The sequence below is a fragment of the Chelonoidis abingdonii genome, chromosome 8 (genome assembly GCF_003597395.2).
Source record: "Chelonoidis abingdonii isolate Lonesome George chromosome 8, CheloAbing_2.0, whole genome shotgun sequence".
NCBI classification, from domain to species: domain Eukaryota; kingdom Metazoa; phylum Chordata; order Testudines; family Testudinidae; genus Chelonoidis; species Chelonoidis abingdonii.
Window position 1 is genome coordinate 84276836 of NC_133776.1, and position 18898 is coordinate 84295733.

The window sequence follows — 18898 nt, forward strand, 5'->3', positions numbered from 1 at the left end:
CTGCAGCTATTTGACAGTGCATAGCAGTGCCTAAGCACCATAGCTTAGGATAGGTTGGCCACTTGAGACGACAAGGGAGAATTGGTTAAGGCTGGCATCTGTACTACTGAAAGTGGCGTTTGACCAGAGCACCAGCCCCGTTCCTATGAAAAGTGCTGTGGAATCTTCAGTCACCATGCAGCAACTCCAGTAGCATCATGTCCTCCTAACACCACGCTGGGGCATTGGTTTAGTGCAGACTCAGAGGAACGAGCACCATCTACTATATTGCCAACCTACCAGCATGTCCCCTGAGTGGCCCATCCAATGTCTGTCATGCTTTGGTAAAACATCCAATGAGATTACATACCATGATGATTACCATGATTACATGTAACATTAAAAAGCTTTAGACCCGTCAAATGTAATTGCAAAGGACATTGGCAGGAGCATGGAACCAAAACGTATTCACTCTTTACATTTAAAGCAATAGCAGGTTTTTCTTTTCTGTGTCTGGACTCCAAGAAACCATCTCTTTAAATTTAGGGTCAACAATAAATATTACAGAGCTCAGTGTCCTTGCTACCTGTGGGTATCTAAAGACAACAGGCTGGAATCTTGTCCCAGTTTTATACCAGTGTAAGTCCACTAATTTCAGTGGAATTTCTCCTGATTTATACTGGTGTGAGTACGGGCAATCAGGCCTAAGACTTCTAAGAAGTTGGAGGTACCAGTAGAAGGGTTGTGAGGCCCCGGGTATTCTCAGCTGTCTTCTACTGGAGAACAAAAAGCACTGCACAGAAGTGGAGGACAGGGGAGACCCTAAATAAACAGTAGCTACCCATGTAGCAAGGAGCAAAGTCCCTTACAGGAAGTTTGACTGTGATCCCTAAGTTGGGTTCTGCACTTAGATTATTAGGTGAGTAGGCATTAGACAGACAGACAGAGACAGACATGCTGCAGTAACCCCCTGCCTCTCAGGTTAGGACCAGCCCATACTGTGCTAGCTATAGTCATGTTTAAATAAAGCTGTTACTAGCAGTTTCAATGCAGTGTCTTTCATGAGTGCAGACAGAGACATTATCACGAGATTCACACACACGGACGCACAGAAAGAGAGAGAGAGACTCCTCACCTACACTATAGCTGTAGCTAGCACTGTTCTGATGCCTGCATGGGCAGTGCCTTGGTGACTTATTAAAACAATAAATCAATGCATCGCTCTTCTCTTTCCAATGGTGCAAGGGAGGAAAGAGACTCTGACTCCTTCTGTCATTTCCTGTACTGGCCTTGCACCCATAACTAGTGTCCTTACCACCTTTCAGAACAACCAGACATGGAGGCACCAAATCCTTTTCTGCACATTGCATGCAAGCAATTCACTTTCTTTTCCCCTTGCAGATATTTTTGTTCACTTAGTCAGATTTCCACCTACACAGACACCTACACACAGTGGCAGAGGGGGCGGGGGGAACAACAGCTTGGCGATTAGTACAAATACAGAAGAGCTGGGATTTTGAACATGCCCTTCTGTGAGTTACCAGTTTCTTCTTCTTTGCCTTTAGTGGCTGGGAGGCAATTTATCCTGAGTGTGCTACATGAACAGACGTTCGCCAAAACGTTTCTCCTGCCACCACATAAAACCAGCCATGAAGCCTTTCAGTATCTCTTTCCAGTTCTGCAAGTATTGGATCTTCCTCTTTATCCTATGCACACTGGCTATTCTCCATGTTTCGGACTGTTTTTTACAGTGTGCTCTGGGCTTTGTTCTCTGGGGCCTTGCACCTTTTGTAGTCATTGACACCAGTGTAAAATGAATACAAAGTGTGGGTAAAACGCCTCCGTTCTGAACTTTGCAGCGGTGTAAATGATTGCACACAAGGCACTAGGCAACAGAGAAGCCTAGCATTTTCCTCTCTTTTCTTTGCTCCTTTCTTTATGCTCCCTTTGTGTGTCTTTGCTCTGCCCCTAACCTGATCCTTTGTTTGTTCACAGGGACTAAGTAACATTCAACTCTGAGTGAAACTTAGTGAGTTTGAAATTAAGCAAAATGAATTTGCTCATTGCTAGTAAAAGACATGCTCTGTTGGTTGGTTTTGCTCACCACACACCTTTTCTATTAATTAAGCTTTGCTGCAGCCAACGCATTAAGACAAGGCCTTTATATGCCAATGAAAATGTAAGTCTTTAGAAGATGCCTTCTTAAGCCCCGGTCTACACTATAGCTTTACACTGGAATAACTCCATCGCTCAGGGGTGTGAAAAATCCACACCCCTGAGCGATGCAGTTATACTGACCAAATCCCCACTGTAGACAGTGCTATGTTGACAGCAGGGCTTCTCCCATCAACATAGCTACCAACTCTCCTGGAGGTGGATTAACTATGGCCATGGCAGAAGTTCTCCCGTAGCATCTTCGCTGAAGCACGACCAGTGCACTTGTGCCACTATCGCATTTTAAGTAGAGACCTGCCCTCAGACTGGTTGTGTATGTTTTCCTTTGTGAATGCAGCAAAGGCAGTGCCATATATTATGCAGAACCTCACGGACCGAGAGGTTAACATCAGTGGCAAGATCATTCTGGAGTGCAAAGTAAATGGAACCCCAACACCTCAGATTGCGTGGCGGAAAAATGGCTATCCCATTTCACCTGCTTCAGGTGAGTGTGGAGAAATGCTGCACAACAGGTGCTGAAAAGGAAACAATCGTAACATGTTTACAGGTTTGCAAGCCGTGTTGGTCCTGGATTCTCCACTGCCTGGCATTTGGTGGAGTGGTTAACAGCAGTGGATGATGAGTGCCAAATGCTATCAACCCAGGATGCTGTAAATGACTCAGACTCCATTATCTATACCTGACTGCTGATGTGGTTTGCAAATGGGATTACAGAGGCCAAAATGGCCAACTAGCTTCAAACCAATGCTTGATTGTACATGCCCAGTTTTGCACATGGCACTGCTTGTGTCTGCAGAATTGGCCACACATGTGCAGAACTGACACTGACAAGGGAAATCAAGGTGCTGAGCACCTAGCTGCCCACTAGGCATGTCCAAGATGGTTCTTTATGCGTACAAAAAGCAGAGCGCTTCGCCGCTTGCTAAGCAGTATCTAAAAATCTGAGCCTGAACTGCTAGATGTTCTTAAGGCCTGATCCGGAGCCTGTTGAAGTCAATGGTAGCGTTTCCACTAAGGATCACTTAGCTGGCTGCAGGGCATAATACACTGTGTTTTTATTTCCCTCAGCATAAAACAATGATGAGAAACAGCTGTCAGCTCAGCCAACACACACACGTGCAGTGCTGCCACAGGCTTGGAATGTTTGCCTGAGCCTGGAATTCTTCCCACGCCCCTCTATCCTGAGATACCCTTTATGTCGTGGAGTAACCAGTGTTAGTAACTGGTCCTCTCACTTTAATTTTTCTTCTTGGGTTAGGAAATCTAGAATCCCCCATAACTCAGATCAGACTGTTCTGAAAAGAAGCTCTTAACAGCTAGTGAAGTTTTATAAATAATTCTAGAGGGACAAGCATGTAACTCATCCAACCGATGGACACATGCATAATATATCTGAAAAAAACACCTCAGGGTAAATAGTTCAGTGTTGTGCATGGTGAGTTATGTGCACAGTTCTTGTTAACAATAACAGAATTCATGGGCAGAACACACTGCAAACTTAAAATCTTTGGACTCAAGGTCCAGTGTATTTCCCCTGCTCTGTTAGTGGCATCTGCTTAGTAAAACAAATGAGCTTGGAATCGTGTGTCACCAAATCAGAGAAACTGAAGCTAGTGAAGGCTCAGTTAGGCCACGTGTAGGCCATCTCCTCCCCCATGAATGCAAGATTAAGCCAAACAGTGGGTTCTTCGGGGCTTTGTCCCCATTTTAAATGTCCCAAGAGATGGGGTTCTCATCATTTCCCTTGGGCGGCAGTGCAGCAGTCTTAGACATTACTGTCTCACTGACATTTGGCCTCAGTTTCCCTTTCCTTCATTGTATCCCGTTATGCCCTGGCCATGCCACCCTGGATCAATCTACATAATTCCTTTCCCTACTGAGCGCTACATTGTACCAGGTAGGCACAGCCCTGCACAGAGGAGGAGAGGGGTCACTGCTTGGAGAGGCATTGTGCCTTAGTGGGCAATATGGTCCTGCTCAAGCTCCGGGTGTGTGGGAGGGACTCAGCTTGAATTCCTTGCCCAGTGAAGCGCAGCCCCTCTGTGCCTCTCTGGCCTGGTCTAAAAAGCAGTTTGGGTTAATAAAAGAGTCGTATTTAATATGTTCTAATGACATCTCCCCAAATCCAGTGCAACTCTTGGGCTGGGAAGGGGAGAGGCAAATCCTGACGGCGGTTTTGCAGGTGTAACAGAGCAGTATCCATGGGAGCAGTATCGGGCTACATGAATAAATTACACCTGTTCTGCCCAGGCTGCAAAGTTGTGACTGTGGAGTTAACATGACAAGTTCATTGAGAGCAGGTGGCCAGGGAGGGGTTTGCAGCACACCACCGCAAACAAAGGTGAATATAACATACAGCACTAAAAGGTCTCTTGTGGCTGCTACTGGAGGTACCAGAGCAGGGCTGCAGTGGCCAGTGAAGCCATTTTCAACACAGCTCCTTTTGGATATATTTTCTTGGCAAATATATTTTCCAATCAAATGAAACTATATCCCCCAACACAGGAATTTCCATGGAAAATAACACCCTGGTCATTGAACGAGTGAAAAAAGACGATGAAGGCCTATATGAATGTAGGGCTTCCAATGAAATGGGCAATGACAGCACATCAGCATTTATTAAAATACAAGGTGAGTTCACAAGCTCATGCTCAAGCTTGGTGAAACGGGCTTTGTTTTGGGGGAAGACATTATACAGCCCCCCACACACACTGCTAACCCAACCCCCCCTCCCCGCCACACACACGCACACAAACACAAACACAGGGCAAGTTTGGATAAAGTGGGAACTGACTTAATCCCTTGCTCAAAACTCAAACTGAATCCCCTTTGAGGTTCCAGGAAATTTACATGGTCACATAAAGACGTAGGACCTGAAGCAATATGTCTTCATGTCTGAAACACCTTGATAACAACTCTATCACAGACACAACATATGCTACACAAAGTGAGATATGGTCAATATAACTTGAATGTTTCATGGGGAATCATATAACACAGAGGTTCTCAGCCTTTTCACACTGGAATCTCCTGAAGTTCACCTCCTGTTTAGCCAAGAGTTAGCTGGGACCACCTTCCAATTAGCCATAAGAAAAGAACAGAGTGATTGCAACCCTGACACCTGTTCATGATCCCTAGGTTGAGAACCATAGTGCAATACTTTGATCACTTGGCATTGACAATATAAAGTAATGGCACTTAGTGGATATCCTGCACACCTCTGCCAAACCATTGTCTCTGTGTCTCTTGGTTAGAGATGGTGTGCTACATTATTGCCTTCAGCAAGTGAATGAAAAGGTTCCCACCACATATCATGGCATTTCACGCCTACCATTTTTCTGAAATGAAGCATGGTTGATGGAATAACAAGTTTTATTTATAATTTTATTTTTGCACTGAATTTAAAATCTGATGCATTTAATTTACAGGCTCTGAAGAAAAATCCAATATTGAAGTTATCATTTTGGTCTGCACTGGTCTAGCAGCTACCCTTTTTTGGCTTCTTCTGACCCTTTTCATTCGGAAACTGAGAAAAGTAAGAGAGCTTCCATATTGTACATGGAATTGAAAAGGGCTAGAGCTGAGCTCTGGGCTTGGATCCAGTTAAGACTAAGCTTCAGAGTTCAGGATTGAGGTTGACCTGGGATAGATGGTGACAAAACTGTATGAGCTGTTCTTGTGAAATTTCAGGCCAACATTCCTCTTGATTAATTACTTGATATCTTATGAGATCAGCTGTACTTATGAGATTTCTGCCATCTTGGTCAGCATCCAATCAGATCAGGGAAACAGGCCCCTTTCTCTTGTGGATCTGACATGAATTCAGGAAGCATCCAAGAATGTTTGGAGACAGGCATTCAAATCCTAAGCCCCCTACAGTGATGTTCTGGTTTCAGCCCATCTTGAATAAGGTGTTCTCTAAAATGTAGTTAATGAAGGGAGTGCTGGTTTAAGTATTGTTGTAGGATGTTAAATCTGTTGTTTGCTCTAGAGCTGGGCCCAAACCACAAAGGTTCATTATGTTTCCATGGCTCATTTACTCCTTGGCCTCTCTCCAGGGGCTCCAAAGAAGTGGGCCCTAAGTTAGGTCCAAGGAGTATTTGATAAAGTAAATCATATTTAGGTTTGTTCTTTCTTGCTTGTACAAACAAAAAATATGGTACAAGATACTAGATCTCTTGTCTGGATGCAGCCCAAATCACAGTCTTAATGTTGATCTTCTGTAATTTGGATGAGTGTTCACCACATTTACAATAGAACTGGGAAGAATCGTTCAAGTTTACTCTGTCTCTCTCCAGGACAGCAGAGGTGCTAGACCCAATAGATCTTGTGTCATCATTTACACCTGCATAAAGTGGGCATAAGGGGAGCCCAAATCAGACTTTTCCCCTCAGTGGAACCATTTTTCATCAGCTTGGCACCCATTTTAATCAGAGTAAATGGGAATACAAGGTGGAGCATCACAGAGAATCAAGCCCCATGTTGACATGTACGCCTGGTTCTAAAGCACGATGCCTTGAGCTGTCCAGGAATTGGAGAGCTGTCCAGCAAGGCACTCAGAAATGTAGCTTTAATCTCAAGGATTTCCCACAAGTAGGAGCAGTGTTGGGTTTTTTCTAATGTATGTAAAGACTAATAACGTTAAGGGACTTTACACCTTCAAGGGATTTTAGAAGCATTAATTAGTTAATCCACTCAACACCCACATAAGGCCAACATAGATAAGTATGATTTTCCCCATTTTACTAATGAATAAATTGAGCCATGGTGTTGTCGAGACATGTTCAAAAGCCACAGGTGGGAGTGAGTGTCAGAACTCGGACTAGAACTCAGAAAGGCTGAGCGCCCAAGCTTGTGCAAATTCCACTAGATCACACCGTTCTCTCAAGTTACAGCCTGTGCATTGGTTATTTTCCTGTTTTTAGCCTGATGCCACAGATATTAAAACGGGATACCTGTCAATCATAATGGATCCAGAGGAAATGCCTCTTGATGAGCAGTGTGACCGTCTGCCATATGACAGTAGTAAATGGGAGTTCCCAAGAGACAGGCTGCGGCTTGGTAAGCAATACAGAGGCATTATTAATGTCAAGGATGGTGATATCCTATGGCCCTGAATGTTGGACCACAGCAGATGACAGAGGCTAGCATGTCCCCCCCTGGCCAGCATTCTTTCATCCTTGGAGAAGAACTGACAGGGGTTCCAGAGTCAAGGATTGTTCTCCATGGGAGTGATGCTAAAGGTGCCCTTAGAAAATACAGATGCCATCTTGCAAAATGGCTATCACCTGCCGTTGTTCTCAGTGGAAGTGAAACCAAGGTATCCCCAGAGAAGGCAGTGTCCCTTGGCAGTATTGGGAGCCACCCTCTTCCCCCAGGGAAGATGGCAGACATTTTGAAAGAAGGCAGGTCTTCATTGAGTTCTTCTGTAGAAGAACGTTATTCACCTTGTTGATAGAAAACAACTTTCTATTAAGAGGAAACGATGACAAAAAAATGACAATTGATGTTTAAAATTCTTTTCAGAACCTACCATTTGAACAAAATCTACTCAACGGGAGTGGGGGGGGAGAATCCTGGGGGCCAGCAGGGGAATTTAGAGACTAGGGATGGGAAAACTGGGCGGGGGGGGGATCTGGCAGCAGAGGTAGGGGGAAATGGTGTGTGTTCAGGAAAGTGTAGGGATAGGCAAGGGAGTTCAGAGGATTGTGGGTGGCAGGAGCTGGGGAAAACTGGCCAGTTTTCTCTGCCTGCTTAGTGCAGCTCCAGAGTGAGGGAATCAGCCAGAGTGTCCTGGTGAAAATGGCCCTCAGTGTTCAAATCAAATAAAGATTTAAAGGTGCACACTATATATCTTCTAGTCCAGTGGGTCTCAAACTTTTGTACTGGTGACCCCTTTCACATAGCAAGCCTCTGAGTGCAATCCCTCCCTTATAAATGAAAAACACTTTTTAAATATATTTAACACCATTATAAATGCTGAAGGGAAAGCAGGGTTTGGGGTGAAGCCTGACAGCTCACGACCCCCCATGTAATAACCTCGTGACCCCCTGAGGGGTCCTGACCCCGACTTTGAGAACCCCTATTCTAGTCACCAGGGGGAAAACCCAAATGGGAACATTTTCTTTGTGTTTCTTGTATAGTGTTCATGTCTGACATTTTCAATAATTCAAAACAAGCAATAAGGACACTTCCAGATAAAAGCTACATTGCAGCGAAGTTAAAGTCGAGAACATGTCAATAACTGCAGGCTGGAAGAGTGGAAGTTCTTTAGGTGCCCTCACTGTGCATTTCCATTCTTAACATATTTGGATTTCTCCTTCAACCTGAACTCTAGGTTGGGAAAGGTTGATTTGGGGATAATTGCACGTAATGTTTTTACCTTTCTGTTATGTCAGCCTCAACTCCAGTTTAAAGCCATTTTTAGCTGGGAAGTATATTACATACTATATCGCATGCAGATCTTATGTATATACATCTATTATTGACAATTCATCTGTGCTGTGTCTGGGCTCTGGTGTCCTATATTTTTTGCACAGCTAAGATTAATGCATGTTTCTCTCTTAGCTGATGCAGACTCAGTCCCCTATGGCTCATTCTTGACTCTTGCCTCTCTAGGTAAAACACTGGGTCATGGTGCTTTTGGGAAAGTCGTGGAAGCATCTGCTTTTGGTATCGATAAATCTTCAACCTGCAAAACAGTCGCTGTTAAAATGCTTAAAGGTACATTTCTCTGAGAGCTTCTCAAACAGTTCCTCTGGATGTACATGGGTAACGAGGTTTCCATGCTCAGTTCCAAACGAGTCCCGAGGGCATTGTGTTTGGAAGGGAGTGGGTTTGCCACATGAGAACAATTAGTTGCCATACAGGGGATGTCAACATGTGGGAAATGACAAGTGGGCTCCATACTATGCCGCTGATGTAGCTTTGTATTCCTAGAAGAGGAAAACGGCAGCCTCCATGTCTGTGGGGTTAGGAGGGAAACAGATTACAGAATGTAATTGCATTAGTCTGAAATTGTATCAAAACCATCAATCCCAGTCCTTCCAGATGTGGAACAGTTCAAAGAGTTGAAAAGGAGTGCTGCCAAGGGAGTGAATTAGGGACAACTTTCTTGCAGTTATTAAAATGAAGGAATGCTTTTACCATCCAGCTGGGGGGAGGAGGGGAGAGGGCCGGTGAACTTGGAGTGTATGTTGTTTCCAAATGACATTTACATACAAAGCCTCTGCAGACAGTTTGTGAATAAATACATCATCTGGCATGTTGGGTGCATGGGTTTGTGGGTTTTAACTGGTCACTTGGGTTCTTTACGAGTGATTTTCTTTGAGTGGGGCTACAACTCGCTGGCCCAAACTGCCATATAGTGTTGCTGTGTGATAGCGTTAACCTCTTCAGCTCCACAATGCAGGACCTTCGCTTAGATCTCAGTAATGTGGCTTCTGTTGCCAGCTGTCTCTCCTGCTCCTCTACTACCCACCCTTCCCTCAGTGTCAGATCTCCTCTGCTTGCCAGTACCACCTTTCTGGACCTTCTCTGGACCTGCATTGGGCCAATGGGGTCTTCAGATCCCCCCCCCCCATCTCTCTGCTGTTGTGTTCCCCACTCTAGTCCCCTCTCCAAGACCTGCCCTAAGTTCCCAAAGGCCCTTGATTGACCCAACTCTCCCCTGGCTCCTCCACCCCCCACAATTTCCCCCAGGCTGCCTCCCAACTAACCTTGCCCAGTAAGTCTTCCAGCAGTGCCTTACACCTGCCTCCTGGCTGCTGCTGCATCCTTCTTGCTTCAACCATGGCCCCCCATCACCACCCAAAATGCCATCCCCACCATGAATGCAGCCAGCAATAAACTAGAACCTCTGATGAGAATCTGTTTATTCAGAAAAGAGAAGGCCCTAGAGGTGGCAGCATGACAGTGATTCCACCATACATGTAAATTCCATGAAGCTTGTTGGTATCTCCTTCAAAATGGAAGGCAGTATGCAAATGTAATAGATTGTTATAAAGAATTTCAGATGATGTTCAATTTAAATATTACTGGGCCTGGTTCCCACCTCAAAGCCGTGTAAATCAGGTTGAACTCCACTGAAGTCAATGGAGTTAAAACTGGTGCCTGCTGAAGGAGACTCAGGCTTGGAGTACTTATCCCTTTATGAGGCATAAGAAATGCCAAGATGCTGGGAAATCTGTTCATGGACAATTCTGCAACCAGAAAAAGAGGCAAAGTTTGTCAGAATAAATGATTTGTTATAAGTTAATCACTCCGCTCTAAAGCTAACCCCCAACCTTCACACAAACAGACTGTGCACAGTGGCAGAAAACATGCAACAACCTGGCATTACCCACCCCCTTTTGTTTTGTTTTAATCATGCAAATGATACAAAGATGATAGTAGAAAATCACTAGTTAAAGTCCCAACTATATGGAAAATATATGGTGTTAGCAGTGGGATCAACACTGAGGAAATGTCCATGTAACTCAGACAAGGCCTAGTACTCAGGAGCTATGGTCCCACCCCTGACTTTGTGAAGTACAGCAGAGTCTTGTTAGTCTGTGTTTCACAAAGCCGTATACTTTACAATCACACACAGACATGGCCACTCTTCCCATTTGTTAGGGATGATTTAATACCAGTGACAGCACTGTAGTGAAGTCTCAAATGACTGAGACTTGGTTATTTTATAAAAAGTACTGGAGTACACTGAGTAGCACACTACCGGTCCTGACTTTCAGATGTGTGAGCAGCTACAGTTCCCATTACTTGGAGTGGTGAGAGTTGAGCACCTCTGAAAAGTAGATCCTGTGAAGTATTATTGCAAAGAGTTGCTACTAAACTACAATCACCAACAAGCATGGAAAAAAACATTTTCTCTTGCATTATCTCCTTGCCTTTTTGGATGTGTTTGTTCACTTGCTAAATTTGCAATATTTAGTTCTTTGCAAAGGTTCTCCCAGTATCTAGGTGGCATTAGAGAGGTTCTACTGCAGGATAATAACCCACTGTGACCCACTGCAGAGAAGGCAAGAGCCACTGAAAGGGCAAAGTGTTAATCCATTGCAGAAGGGTTACAGCAGGCTGATGAGTTCTTATCTGTTTAGGAGTCTGAGAGGCAGAGATAGCACAAATAACCTGAGTGGGTTTTGTTTTCAAGTATAAACAGGATTTTCTGCATCCTGTTACAAATATCCTGTTGTGTAAAGATGGCTTTGTCCTGTTTATCTTAAGCAGAATGTGCAACTACAAATGAGTGCAAGGCTTTAATGTCCGAGCTGAAGATCCTCATCCACATAGGACACCATCTGAACGTGGTCAACCTGCTGGGAGCCTGCACCAAAGCAGGAGGTGAGAAACCATCCTCCCACAAAGTATTCAGCAAATCCATGCTCGGTGATTGTGCTCGGTTGCAATAGCAATTCTGCAGCCATGTCATCTTCATGGTCATCAGCAGGGACAGAACAAAGGATATTCTGCTTCAGAAACATGGGCCCTTACTCCTCAAGCGAAAAGGAGAATCTTCGTTAGCTATTAGGGGTCATGTCCTGTTGGAGGGTCTCCATTACTGGGTTTTATTACTGCACACACATGCATGTCTAACTTTCCAATCAAGAGGGGGCTAGCAGCATACACACAAGCTGGTGCCCAGTACAATACAATGTAACCTGGCAGCTGCCACTGAAGTTGTATGGGGGCAGAATTTGACAATGATGGCTTCTGAATTTCTTCCTAACATAAACCTTCCCTTCATTTTCTCTACTATCTAAGATACTTATATGGCCCAATATCTGAGCACCTTACAACCTTTTATGTATCTAGCCTCACAACACCCCTGTGAGGTTGGGAAGTACTAATATCTCCATTTTACAGAAAGAAATATGAGGCACAGAAAGTCTAAGTGGCTTGCCCAAGGTCACACAAAGCATCTGTGACAGAGCAGGGACTTGATCCCAGGTCTCTAGGATCCTAGCCTACTGCCTAACCACTGGAGCATCCTTCCCCTTCTTAGCCTGCCCTTTAAAACAGTGCTGGCTCTCTTTGCTTTATGCTTTCCATTACAGGGTAACATCTACCATGGATGCCTCTTCAGTGCTTATGATGAACCTTGAAAACAATCTCCAAAGGATAGGGGACAAGGGTTGAGGGCAAAGAAACCAAGGTTAAATAAATGGAGACAGAGAGATAGTGCCCATATTGGTAACTGTCTAAGACATTAAAGATATCATTTTCCCAAGGGACATCTAGTCGCCAAGCCAAAGGAAAAAAAGCAATGTTGCTAAGGTAGTTGGCAGGATGACAGGAGATAAATTATCCCCCAAACCAGACGTTTACAGCTCACAGTAGAACAGGCAGGAGACAGCAAGTGGCAGACCCTGTCCTAATCTGGAAGCCACAGATTTGAAATCTGCAGGAGCACTGAGGCAAGAGACCAGTAGCTTTGCAAACCACATCTGACTGGACAGCCACATTGATCTGAAATGTTTCGAGGATTCACAGGAAGTGGCAAGCAATCCCTGACGCTGGGCTGCTGACCTGTGATTAATGGGGGAGGGAAGTTATAAGCCATGGTGGTAGTGCCTCCTCCCAAATCAAGCCCAGAAAACTGAGAAACAATATTTAGTAAAATGTCAGTGTGGTGGCTTGTCATAACCAGACGCCCAGAACAGTCTCATGCAACTGTAGCCACTAGCCATTAACCTGAACACTAATATGACCCTAATGTTTGCACCTGATTGAGTTCTCATCATAGCAAGGTCCATGCAGGTGAACATGATCCTTTGCCTATTGTGATTGTCCATTGCTTGAGTGTACTTGTCCCCAGGTGGTCCCCTTAGAGCATCCAATAGCCTCTTTCCCTACCCTGCATCCTTCTGGGTGAATAGGCCCTTTTAGTGCTACTTTACTAACTGCCCAAAGAAGTCACTGCTAAAACCTGGGGAAGCAAGAGACTGGATGTGGGAGCCAGGTTTCCCATATGGCATTACAGAGCGCTAACTGCATGGCCTACAAGCAAGCTCTAGTTTGTTTGCTTTTGAACAAAGCCAGTGGAGACTGAAGAAAAATAGCCTAGAGCTCACAAGATAGACATTGGGATAAGAGTTTCCATTAAAATATCATTTCTAAGTACAGGGCTTTCTCATTCCTTGTTAAGTTTTATATAGCTTGTAACAGTACTCTTGATAATTGCACCCATTAAACATGCACAATACATTATTTTAACAATATCTGCCTCTTGCAACGTCGCTTTGAAACACCTTGTCAGAGCATCTGATGTTAAGTAGTTAGTGCTAATGCATGCTCTAATATGCTTTATAATAAGGAACTAAAATATGAGGATGCTGCGTCTAGGAACATTTCAGAGACACAAATAAAGCACTTAGTGGCGCTTTAAAGTCATGCCGGAATCTGCATTTCCTCTGAGTGTTCGCCAGTCAGATCTGACTTTAGTTTCTTGAAACAATGTTCAGCTTGATCTTTTCTTTGCCCTGTAAGAAGCAGTCACTGGTTTGGGGAAGTAACCCAATGATATGGAGTGCGGTGGTGGAGGCAGCATGGTGACACAGAAGAGACAGTAAAGACTAGTGGCAGGATCAGAGTTGAGTTGCATAGCTATAGTCACCTGGATCTCTCCCAGGTTGCAGACTTCAGAGCAGCGGAGTGCTTGCTGCAGTGCGTCAGTTCCTGTTCTGACTGCTTCTCGGTCATAGCCTCCAGCCCACACCCCCTTTAGATAGGCTGTGGTGGTGACGTTGACATTCACGTTACATCAGCTGGCACCTCCACCAGAGAGGCGACTGCATATATGCAAAGAGTGGTGCTGTGTATATATAATACTGTATGAACCTTGGGCTTGATTTTCAAAGGTGCTGAGCACCCATGGCTGCAACTGAAGTCAATGGGAGCAGCAGGTTCTGAGCAGGTCCACGGCGTATAGTGCATACGTAGTAGCACTTTAGGATCCTTACAGCTGAAAGGCCCTATTGAAATATACAGTGATATTTATAGTTAAGTAAAAAACCTCATCTTCTCCCCTTTATCTGGGTTACTCACTCCCAGGTGCTGACTGCAACCACGGTGCTTCCTCATTTTGAGCCGGTAGAAGTGGATATTCACCCAAAAAAGCTCATGCTCCAATATGTCTGTTAGTCTGTAAGGTGCCACAGGACTCTTTGCTGCTTTTTCAAATAAAATGCCTCTCTTCCCTCTTTGCTCCCCATCAGCTCTTTCCCACTGCTCTGTTTTCAATCCCATGTTCTCAGACTTATTCATGTCAAACTGAGCCCAACAGGTACACCACAGCACAAGTCTGTGTGTGTGTATTTCTGACACATGCAGATAAGAGCTTATTGCTTAGGGTTTGCATGTTCACTGAATGGCCTGATGCAGCTCTTGGCATTTTTCCTTTGAAGTCTGAACTCAAGAGTCTGAATCTGAAGTTTCCAGATGGAACAAGGTTTACGGAGATGAAAGGCTGACCACTTAGGATGGATAATAATAGGTGTTTACATGCATTCTAATCCCATGACTTCACCTTCCCTTACATTAAAGGCATTTTGTGTGCTGGTTTCTAAAACCCAGCAACCGTACAACGGAGGCTAATTGCACAGAAATGCAGATTTCATTCTCTCATGGCTTGGGCTGAAACACAAAAGCACTTGCAAAGATGTGTAAAAATATCCGTAGTTGTATAAAATCAACAGATACATCAAACTAAAAAACACTTTGCCCGGGAATAAGAAAGGAAGAAATTGACATGCCCTTTGTGCTTCCAAAGCCTTTAGATCTAACATCTTTGCAAACTTTTGATTCATCTAGTGTCATAAACAGATCTAAATATGTGTTTGTATTGCCTCCACTGGCACGAAGTCCTGTACAATACAAAAAGATTTACACTGAGATCAGAAAACCCAGAGGGCTCTTCCACGAAATGGATCCCATCAGAAAAAAAAAAAAAGAATTTAGTAATATGGGGAATTGTACGTTCTGGTCTATCCTCTTTAATGTTCCTGTTTCTAGAAATGAGAAACAATTCCCTAATATTGTTGTCTGACAGGTAAAGAGGGAGGTAGTAGCTAGGACTCCTGGGTTCTGTTCTCAGTTTCCGACCTCAGCCACTGCCTCATGGTGTGAGCCTGGAAAACCACTTCACTTCTTTATTCCCCAGTTTCCTCATCTGTATAATGGGGCTGATAATATTTACCTGCTTCACAAGGGAAATCATCAGGCTGAATTAACGTTAAAGACACTGTCCTTCTCTAGACCCTTTCCATGGCAGGAATGCAGAAATGCACTATGCATATGTTCCACTTTTACATCTGTGAAGGTCACTTTGCTTCTGTTCTCTTTGCAGGTCCTTTGATGGTTATCGTAGAATATTGCAAATATGGAAATCTGTCTAATTACCTGAGAGGAAAACGAGGGGACTTTGTTGCATATAAGGTAAAACATACAACTGAATTTTTATGCAGTTGCAAGATGGGCAATTCATGATCACAAAGGCTAGCTGCTTACAATTAGGATTTGTTCTCTACTTGCCATAGAGGGGCCTCAGTTATATCTGAATGCTGGCGCTTCATCAGGCCACCAAATTCCAACTTGTAAGACGAGAAGGAAAAATGGACTTCTTCCTCTGTAGGATCTCAGTCCCTTCCTCATCCTCACCTCCAGCCCATACTGCATAATCAATTGCAAATGCTCATGGAAACAGCACATTCATCATTATGTGACTTGGAGGAGAAAAGAACTGCTCTGATTCCACTTCCTCACCACCAGCCCCTAGCTCTTGAAAGAGCAGTGGATGGTCTCTGTACGTTAGGTATGAAAACACTGGTTCCTCAATCCCATCTCCCTCCTCAGCAGCTCACTAGTCTTGTTGTCCCACAGAGAACTGCACAGATTAGCCACCAAAACTGTTATGGGAGAGGTGAGGTCAGTCCCCTCTTTCCAGGAGAAGACTAAATACAACACTCAGACAGCAGCTTTGGGAGCCTGGTTGTTTCAAATCTCAGCCTGTCTAAAAACAGGGACCACTGATTCAAATCCTAGCAGGATCAGTGCAGCCTTTGATCCTTCCCAGGTATGAAGCAGGTTATTGTGTGGGGGTTTTCCAGATGTCTCTAATATTTGTGGCCACATCTGCTCTTCATGGACACTAAAGCACATATGGTAACTGGAGTCAATTAGTTCATTTTAATATCCATTTATTGTTGTGCTGTATGATGTTATGTTTAACTCATATGCTATGTTACGTATAATTTATGTATGCTAAATAGGTTTAGGTTGTAGGATCATAAAAGAATAAGATTATTAAGTATTTAGGAGTGATAAGTATTTATTGTGTATCTAAGTAAAGCAGGGCTGAAACACAGGGCCTCCAGGTAAGGCCTGTAATATTTCAACTTAGCCATACTAGGCCATAGACTTAAGAATGCTTTACATATGTAAGTGACCAGAGAATGACTCTATGCCAGTAAGATCACAAGACTACGGGAAAGACGTGCCAACAGGTAATGTGGTGGAAAATTGACCACAAGATTACGGTACCTTACTGCAACATCTTTTACAACATGTGCTGACCGCAGAGTACATGCTGTCTGTAGATGCTAATGAGAATAAGAGGAACTACAGCCAATCTATGAAAAATAGGGCATCCCAATATTCATGGGGTGTCGAAATATATGTAAGGAAAAAGAAGGTTGACACCTTCATCCACATGCATAGAGTGTTAGGTATAGTCAAAATTACAATATAAAAGAGGATTCCGTGGTTGGATAAAAATGGGAAGACCCAAGAGACAACCCCACAGTAACCTCAGCAGGAACTGTCCCTCTAGTGATGATCCTTTGAGAGATCCATCAGACCCTAGAATATCCCTGGGGATGACTATGGTTATAATTATTGCATAGGTTTTTGTAGGATTTCTATATGCTGGGGTAATCATCACCTTGCTTGTGACTTTAATAAAATTTATAGTACAGATAAAAGTTTGTACGTGTGATTGCGTATGTGGTCGTTATCCTTGGACTTTGTGTGTATCCTTGAGAAAAGCACCAGAGGCAATTTCACTCTGTTGAGCTTGAAACTGCAGCAACCGGAGCCAGACCCGTGGCAGCGTAATACCACATCACTAAATTCACTTTAAATAAAATAAATGGCTACAGACCTCATGTAAGAGAAGGGAAATTTCCCAGATGCCACAATTCCTCCTCTGCCCATTATTGTTTGTGTGCTATAGTGATCGGCCCGACCTTGTGCAGCTCTCTGTGTATTACTTGAAAAGTGCTTTTGCAAAACACTTACGGGGACGTCACCATAAGATCCTTTCCCAACCTCTGCCATGTCGTTCCTTTAAATACCCTGAACTGCCTGGGCATCGCACTTCACCAAGGTAAATCATTTCTATGGAATTTTTAGTCCCAAGAGAATTCTGACCAAGCAGAGAAAAGTCTGGATGAATCCAACAGTGATTTAACAGAGCTGATCAAGAGGCGCCTTGAGAGTGTGGCCAGCACAGGAAGCTCAGCCAGTTCAGGATTCATTGAAGATAAGAGTTACAGTGACTCGGAAGAGGAAGAAGAAGGTAAAAGAAACTTATCTACTCCTGAATCCTTTGTCTTAAATGTTTCCCTTGTTTCTGACTAAACCGTGCCCTAAGGGTCACTTGCTTTACAAAGTCTCTTTGCTTGTTGACAAGTCCTGTAGATCATGGCAGACTCCAGCCAGGTCTACACTACAAATGTTTACTGTCATAGCTATATCAGGTGGGGATACGATGAGGGGTGATTTGTGACCTACATAACTGGACCAGCAATAGCCCCTAATGTAGGCACAGTTATACCACAAAACTTTTGCTGGAATAACTTGTTTTGCTTGTGGGGGCTGGGGCCAGTAGAAGCTGCATCCACAATAGGCACACTTTCACAGCTATACCAGCAAAGCACTGCTAGTGTAAACCTTATGAGTTCTCCCTCATGCTCACTACAGAAGATCTGCAATAACACACATACACACGCACCATCTGCTTCTTCTATGGAGGAGGGACGGTAGCAAAATTTTAGCAGAATGTTTGTGTTGCAAATCTGCCCTTCCAGAAAACTCTCTTCACCGAATGGAGTTAAAAGAAATGTCCCGTCTTTTCTCCCCAAATGTCCCTCTTTACGTGCTCTCCAGGATTGATAGGCATGATTTATGCTAGAGGTCTTTCAGCTGTCTAGCCTTCTCCTCTAGGTTCTCATGTTTCTGTGATCTCTTCTAGATGGTGAGGATCTGCAGAAGCGACCCCTGACCTTGGAGGATCTGATCTGCTATAGCTTCCAGGTGGCAAAAGGCATGGAGTTCCTGGCCTCCAGAAAAGTGAGTTCTATTTCTGCACCACTCCTCTGTCTTATGTCTTTGTATTTCATTCAATAAACCTCAAGAGATGAGCTTGTTTCATAGAGCCATAGCCATTAGAGATGAAGACTAAGTATATTGTTGGCCTTGATTCTCCTGTGACTTGTACTTATTTTACACTATTGTAACTCCACTGAATCTTCTGGTCAAGTAAGGAGTGGCATTGATAGACCTCCAAAGGGAGTCTCCGCCTGTTGTTGGCTGGAAGCACGGCAGCTATGCCATGGGACCATAGCTGGAAGGCATGGAAAAAAAATCGGGCAACGTCATCTGAATTCCATGACAGATATAGAAGAAATCTCTCCTGCCTCCAGGAAGGAAATATCCTTCCACAATGAGGAAAAGCCCTCTGATAACT

The 18898-nt window shown here is 44.0% G+C and overlaps 1 protein-coding gene across 2 annotated transcripts in view; it reads left to right on the top strand.

Moving 5' to 3' along the window:
• The window catches only part of LOC116819796 (vascular endothelial growth factor receptor kdr-like), a 178066-nt gene that overhangs the window by 127414 nt on the left and 31754 nt on the right, over positions 1–18898 (top strand). The window contains exons 14-22 of one of the 2 annotated variants that reach the window (XM_032771797.2): positions 2492–2638; positions 4660–4785; positions 5583–5689; positions 7080–7215; positions 8773–8877; positions 11383–11496; positions 15500–15588; positions 17563–17728; positions 18404–18501. In XM_032771797.2, coding sequence (XP_032627688.1) covers positions 2492–2638; positions 4660–4785; positions 5583–5689; positions 7080–7215; positions 8773–8877; positions 11383–11496; positions 15500–15588; positions 17563–17728; positions 18404–18501 — 1088 coding nt within the window. Of the gene's footprint in view, positions 1–2491; positions 2639–4659; positions 4786–5582; positions 5690–7079; positions 7216–8772; positions 8878–11379; positions 11497–15499; positions 15589–17562; positions 17729–18403; positions 18502–18898 lie in introns of both variants that reach the window. The other variant, XM_032771796.2, reaches the window with a different exon arrangement.